This window comes from Amphiprion ocellaris, chromosome 23 (genome assembly GCF_022539595.1).
Source record: "Amphiprion ocellaris isolate individual 3 ecotype Okinawa chromosome 23, ASM2253959v1, whole genome shotgun sequence".
Lineage (NCBI taxonomy): Eukaryota > Metazoa > Chordata > Actinopteri > Pomacentridae > Amphiprion > Amphiprion ocellaris.
Genome location: NC_072788.1, coordinates 18,307,945 through 18,315,612, shown reverse-complemented (window position 1 = coordinate 18,315,612; position 7,668 = coordinate 18,307,945). Strand labels below are relative to the sequence as shown.

The 7,668-nt window shown below is 40.3% G+C and overlaps 1 protein-coding gene across 1 annotated transcript; it reads right to left on the bottom strand.

Annotated features, from left to right (window-relative positions):
- Nucleotides 1-690: 690 nt before the first annotated feature.
- On the bottom strand, nucleotides 691-6,206 carry LOC111587501 (transcription factor Sox-19b-like). The gene is made up of 2 exons (XM_023297477.3): nucleotides 5,175-6,206; nucleotides 691-2,864 (listed from the first exon to the last, which is right to left on the bottom strand). The coding sequence occupies exons 1-2, from the start codon at nucleotides 5,834-5,836 to the stop codon at nucleotides 2,603-2,605; spliced, it is 924 nt and encodes a 307-aa protein (XP_023153245.1). The 5' UTR covers nucleotides 5,837-6,206; the 3' UTR covers nucleotides 691-2,602.
- Nucleotides 6,207-7,668: the final 1,462 nt, after the last annotated feature.

The window sequence follows — 7,668 nt, the reverse complement described above, 5'->3', positions numbered from 1 at the left end:
CCAAGGATTGGACTCAGTGGCAATGTAATTAAGTACACTTAGAATACAACAGCTTCTCCAGTAGATTAATTTAGTGTATATTATTGAAGTCATGCTGGTGTAGCTTAAGACGTACATTTAGAATTGTTTCTAATTTTATGCCCTTTAATGTAAATTAACTGGATGAATTTGTTAAGACAACACATACACTATTGTTCAAAAGTTTGGGGCCACCCAGACAATTTCATGTTTTCCATGAAAACTCACACTTTTATTCATGTGCTAACATAATTGTACAAGGGTTTTCTAATCATCAATTAGCCTTTCAACACCATTAGCTAACACAATGTAGCATTAGAACACAGGAGTGATGGTTGCTGGAAATGTTCCTCTGTACCCCTATGGAGATATTCCATTAAAAAATCTGCCTTTTCCAGCTAGAATAGTCATTTACCACATTAGTAATGTCTAGATTGGATTTCTGATTCATTTAATGTTATCTTCATTGGAAAAAAAAAATGCTTTTCTTTCAAAAACAAGGACATTTCTAAGTGAGCCCAAACTTTTGAATGGTAGTGTACTGTGTGTTTATATTGGATTGCATTCAATTCAGTGAAATGTCCACTGAATGCCTTTGTCAATGTCTGAACACACTATGATTCATAGTATTCCATTATGCTCTTTACCTTACAGAGTGACATTTAACATGACTTCATTAATGAAAAAGAATTTGTACTTTATTAATATTGTCATAAATGCCATATCAAAAAAATTAATCAAAGAAAAGAATCAAGACTCTTAGTATAAGAGCCAAAAAATATATACATCATTTACGTGAATGCTACTTACAGTAACTCTACATGGCAGCATTTACATACAAGAAAATTTTTTCTAAAAATGACTCAGGATAAAAGTACCATTTCCACAAACTTGGGTAGCAATGTAAACATTCACACATTACTGTAAGAATTCTGCTCACCTTTAAAAATAATAAGTCAGGCATCAGTTTCCAGTGCATGTTTAATTAGCAGTAGAATGCTTTAAACCGAAAATCTGGCTCAATCTTTCTAATTCAATATTCAGTTTACATAGCCTAAAAGTTCACTTTCTGTCTATAGCAGCACTAGTAACCAGTTAGCAGGCAAGGCAGAAATAGCCAATAACAGTACTGTCAGCTGGAGCGAAGTGGAATTATAAACATCCCTTTGTATTTTAAAACTACAGAACTATCTACAGGTTACATTATTGGAAAAGTTCAAAAACATGAGGGAAGGCTTACTGAAACAGACATTCCCTTTACTGGTGATAAAAACACAAACAACTGACAGTTCATTAAAAAAAAAAAAACCTGCTTGGAAGGTCTTTTGTAAATCCAGTGTACTTGGAGGAAACTAAAACTTGAAAGTCTCAATGTGCTATTTTTGGATGTAAACAACTGGAGTGTAGCATTTCATAATAAATTTCATTCACTTAATGAAAAGCCTAGAGCAAAGTGACAACAGATACACAATGCAGCTCAGGATGCTACCAGAGCACTGCATCCAAACATTTTTAGATGAGATCTAAAGCTAATTAGGGCAAATTTTACTTCTTGGGGAACCAAAAACAGCGTTGCACATCTTCTCAGAACCAAAAAAATGTAACACAGTGATTTGGTGTGACAGTAGTAATCCGTACTGCGTGCAGAACCAAGCCAGTTCTACATTCTAAGCAACAGCAAATATGAAGCCAATATGTTCTTTTCAGTTCCTGTGGATACAGTGCTGATTGTCCAACAAGTGTTTTCCATGTCATCCAACAGGATTTCAACAGTAAAAAAAATAAAATAAAATCTAAAAATACAAAAGTACTACACTAAAGCCAAGGCACAGAGTATATTTCAACAGTTCTGTTATTCAAGTTGTGCATTTCCTTCACATTTTCTCCGCTGGCACCAACTCTGCTCACATGTCAGAACAGCAACAACAAATAACCGACACTTTAGCTCATCTGATTTAGCCGTCAGCAGCTGAGAGGTTGTGGTTCGTTTGCCAAGTTGCCTGGTTGTCTGTGTCTCTGATAGCAGGGTTGGTTCCATGGTCAGTGGAAGACAAAACTCAAACTGGACCAGTCCACCCAGCACTTTGTGGAACCGATATGAGTGCCAGTGTCACAAGTGTTTAGCATGGTATTATTAAGAGGTCTTCTGACTTATTATGTTTAGGTTCTAAAAAAAACAAACAAAAAAAACATCTCCTAATATGTACACAATAAACAGACACTGCCCCTCTCTTCACTGGAGTCCTTGAGGGAGAGAAGGGTGGTAGGCAGGGAGGAGTCTCAGCTCTATATGTTTGGTGGTAAATGTGTGGCACCAAAGAGGTAGAAAGACATCTTTTCAATGATAGAAAAAAAACATCTGATAAGCATCTGTCTGTAACTGTGGGGGAAAAAAATCTGAAAATGCAAGATGACAGAGTACAAGGGGAAATGCGTTTTTCCTTCATATCTAGTGGGTTTTTTTTTCCATCTAAAGTACTCCACCTCTGGCTCCAACTCCTGTCCAGCCAGCTGTGCATCATGAACACAGGTTCTGGTGCTCTTGTTTTGTTTGTCTTCAACCCCCATGATTTCCACTTCAGTTCTAGATGTGTGTGAGTGGAACAGTCCCAGTGAGGTAGTGCTGCTGGACGCTGGTATAGCCTCTCTGTGCTGTCGATGGGTCCGTGGCATCTCCTCCTGGTCCGGGAATGTACATGCTGATCATGTCCCTGAGGTCACCCTGCAAAGCTCCGCGGTGGTGGTTTGGTGTCCCCGTTGGAGGCGAGTGGGATACTGGTTCTGCTTTCACCATGGACATGGTGACGGAGCTGGGCTGCTGTGGACTGCTGCTGTATGACATCGGGCTATGGGATCAAGAAAATGCCACAAGTTAAACCCACATTCACATGCTAATCTTTGGATTCATGTGAGCCATTTGCACAGATTAACATAAAAAAACAAACTATGCGCAATAGGGTTTCTTTCAGTGTTATACTTGTTAGAGCAAAAATAACTCAACAAGCAGACCACTTTAACTTATTCCAGTGCAGAAGCGAAAGTGCTACGTGCAATGATTTGTTGAACACCTGATATTCTTAATGCCTTTAAAAAGAAAATAAGACAATAAAGAAGAAGACACTGCTTACATTAAAATGCTACTTTCATATTGCCATTGCATTTCATCGAAAATGTAAAAAGATTCAGCTACATATATTTTTATACATCGATTAACCGTTTGTTAGTACCATTTTCATTTATACATGGTTAAAAATACCATTTGAGACTTCTGAATGACTTATTTTAATTTAGTCACTTAAGCACATCATACTCTGCATTTACACTTTGAAAATCTTGAATTTAAGACTTTTCTTGAGATAAGGTATTTTTCATATGTTGGTGCTGCCATTTTCGCTCAGGTAAAAGGTCTGAATGCTTGTACCACAGCAGAATTAGCCAACTCAACCCAACTGCAGCTAGACGTATCAGTGGATATGAATGTAGGAACAATGGCAGATTAATAAGAAGTAACAGCTGCATGTTGAGGCAGAGCAAGGATCAAGGTAATGAACTGCATCAATACTAGCCTAATTTACAATGCACCTTGCAACCTATGGACCAGGTAAGACAGGTAAATGCATCTTAAGTTACAGTTTTTGGCAAAATGTGTTCTTGATCACGGTTGCTTTCTTTTGGTTTGACACTGCTTCATGAGGTTTAACTTGATTGTCACTGGAAGCGACATTTCTCACTTAAAAAAAAACAAACATTCAGATTCTAAAAGTGCACTCGTTAAATAAACCAACTCGGCAAAATGCCATATTTGCACATTAGCAAAAATAATTTATTGCGCCGTTTTACTATCAAAGAAAGTCTGGTCAGGATAAGACTCTCAGAAATGGATGGATGAATTGAGAATTCCACTAGAAGCATGTTTGGAACGGGGGTCTTAGAGCATATTTGGGATTGATACTACAAAACAAAGCAGCTTAAGAAGTCATAAAGTCACCCACAAGACACAAAGTTGTGCACTGTGTGACTGTAGAGGTAACAAGCAGCAAGCAGATGCTTCAAATTGTCTTTGCAGATGTTCAAAAAGTGTAACTTACTTTATGCCATGGGCTATCTAATGAAGCTAACCTATTCTAGTTTTACAAAAACATAAAATGTAATTTGATATTTGCAAGCCATTGAATTTTCTAAGTATCCGTTGACAAGTGCAATTAGCATAAGCCACTGCTAAATATTGTCCTGGATATGCTGAAGCAGTACAAGACAAGCATCAACAAGTCTGGATTTTGACTTGACTTAGATTTTGACATCTGAAATTACCAAACAGAACTGTTCACCTGCTAGAGGAAAAAAGTGCACAAAAAAATATCCATAAAATGTTAAAACTGTAGTGGAGTCAGTGAGCACAAATGTGGAAATGTGATGTAAATCACACATTGAAATAAATGACAACATCATCCATCTTTGCACCAGAACATTGTGCAGACTTTGTCATTTAGGGAACGTGAGGCCCATTGGCAAGTGGCAAAAAACTCCTATGTAACTGGGGACAATGGTGTAGGAGAAATAAGGGATTATGGGTAGAGGACCACACACAGAGCAGGGCTTGCTTGCAATCATGTCATCCTGATCAGCATTCCAGGAAGCCAGTCCACAGCACAGTGTCACGCATAACAAGTAGGCAACAGAGTGAACCCTGTTGTTCTGTAATGCACTTCTTCTGGAATTCAATGGAACTGTGTGTGCTCAAACATTTTTACCTGATTAAAGTCTCACTTTTAAGCCACTTTAAAGTCAGTTTTGAAAAAGCCACATTCTTTATGAGTATGTTGATGTGTATTTTAGGCCAGTCTCATTTGTTCCGTTTTTTATTTTCTACTTTAGTTCTCATTCATTCGGTACTGACAGTTTTCAAACTCTATACAGCTGTCGAAAAAGAATGCATCATATCAAAAAAAAAATAGTTGCTTAGTTAACGTCCAATTAACCATCAAATCAAACTATAATAAGTAAATAAGTATAAGTAAAAAACAAGTCGCGTTTTTTAAGTTACCTTGATGCCGTTTGGCTAATTTTGCAAAGCAACTGTACAGCTGGATACTTTACAATACGTCCACATGCTTTAATGTAGGCCTATTTTAGACACACTTTCAGACCCTACGCACCTGTATGAGTTGCCTCCGTTCATGTAGGTCTGTGCTGCGGACATTGCCGGCGGGTACTGGAGCGCTGACAGGTCGTAGCGGTGCAGCTGCTGCGTGTAGCCGAGCGCCTCGCCCTGCATGCCGGCGTACCCTCCACTGGGGCCCCAGCCGTAGCTCTCCATCCTCGGACTACCGGCCTGACCCTGCGCTGCTGCCGCCAGCAGGTTCCCGGCTGACAGCGGATACTTCCCCACCTGAGCGTCCTTCTTCAGCAGGGGCTTCGTCTTGCGGCGTGGCTTGTACTTGTAATCGGGGTACTCCTTCATGTGGACCGCTCGGAGCCGCTTGGCCTCGTCGATGAAAGGCCGCTTCTCCACGTCGGTCAGCAGCTTCCACTCAGCTCCCAGCCGCTTGCTGATCTCAGAGTTGTGCATTTTTGGGTTCTCCTGAGCCATCTTGCGCCTCTGACCCCTTGACCAGACCATGAAGGCGTTCATGGGTCGCTTGACTTTATCCATGGGGTCACTCCCGGGTGAACAAGACGTTTTGGAGTTCGGGTGAGAGTTTCCATTGCTGCCAATAGTCCCGGTCATGCTGCCGGTTATCGGTGACATTCCCTGGGAGGCATGATGCGAAGGGGGCTGGCCGGTCGGCTTCAGCTCGTGTTCCATCATGCTGTACATGTTGAACGGATGAAGGAAAGTTCAGAGGAGTTAGAAAACAGTTTAAACAGTGAACCAGCTTCTGTCGCCGTCCACCTGGCGACTTGTGGCCTCAGGTTCAACCCGGTGCTCCAAATGAGGCAGCCTGATTAGCCAACTGGAAGCACCTGGAGACAGAACACAGCAGCTTCCCCCTTTCTTTCTCAAATTATAAGTCTGTTGTGGCAGTCATTACTTTGATGCTACACTCGAGAGGCCTGTTGAAAATTCAGCAAATAGGCTACAAGTGGAGCAGCTGCGTCTCCTCAGTGCTGTCCTTCGCGAAAAACCACTTGTTGTCAGACGGCCAGTTCACACACTGAACCCATCTGCCTCCTCACTCCCAAACTTCCCTGTTGTCGCTAAGTCGGCCGTCGACCAATAGGAAGCGAAAGCTCAGTCTGTGCACGTGCATTTGCAACTGAAAAGGCTCTGAGGGTGCGCGAGACACTTGTTGATGACGAAGTTAAGGAAGAGAGCAGCAGGCCATCCTGAAGGTTCATGAAGGAAACCAGAGCTGGCTGATGAACATCACCATGTTTCAATATGAGCCTCTGTCAAGTTTCTAACAAAAAGCAGCATGATTTGGATTCTAATAGGCCGAGAGACAAAAAAGTCTCTCACAGTTATACTACTGTTCAAAAGTTTGGGCTCACTTAGAAATGTCCTTATTTTTTTTTGAAAGAAAAGCATTTTTTTTCAATGAAGATAACATTATATGAATCAGAATAACAGTGTAGACATTGTTAAAGTACTAAATGACTATTCTAGCTGGAAACAGATGATTTTTAATGGAATATCTCCATAGGGGTACAGAGGCCTATTTCCAGCAACCATCACTCCTGTGTTCTAATGCTACACTGTGTTAGCTAATGGTGTTGAAGGCTAATTGATGATTAGAAAACCCTTGTTGCAATTATGTTAGCAAATGAATAAAAGTGTGAGTTTTCATGGAAAACATAAAATTGTCTGGGTGACCCCAAACTTTTGAACTGTAGTGTGTTTCCATCCCTGTGCATCAAAGATACACACATAGGCCCTAAAGTTGCTATCTAGTGCCAGATTTTAACAGGCAAAGAGAATAAAAGAAATAATTTCCCTGGTTCTGCATTTATTTAGATAAACGTTGAGCTGTCCGACATAAATCAAACAAGAAAAGCACTCAGAGAGCGCAGTACTCCGCCAAGGCTGCTCAGTCGTATGATTTCCGGCGGAAGAAATCTTTTTTAAAAATTCTGGTCCGCAGCAGTAGATTTGTAGTAGGATCGTAATCATGTGATCGTCAGCAGGCAGCTGATGTAGAGTTCACTTGTCATAGTTACAGTGACGCCATGCCACAATGATACAGGAATTTTTCCTAAATCCGTGGCTCCAGACTATAAGCCGCATCACTGCCAAAATCTAATCACTTGGTACTTGTGTCATTTCTGAGCTTTCCTGAAAATTTCATCTAAATCCGTTTTTGGGTAATGTTGCGAACAGACAGACAGGCACCCACAGACAGAAACCAACGCCGACTGTCACATAACTCCGCTGCATTCCTTGGCAGAGTAATTAGTTTTATAATGTGACAGTTCTATAGTAAAGGTTTAGTTACTTTTAGGCACAAGAATGACTTTGTTAGGTTTAGGTGAAAGTCATGGTTCGGGTTCAAATAAGTACTTTGTTGAATTAGGTAAACATTGTATAATATAAAATCAATATTATATTATATAGACTGGCAGGCTCTATAATATTATGCTCAGAAAAAAACACTCCAACAATAAACACATGGTCAAGTTTAGGGAAATAGTAGTTAGTGGATGGAACCCCAT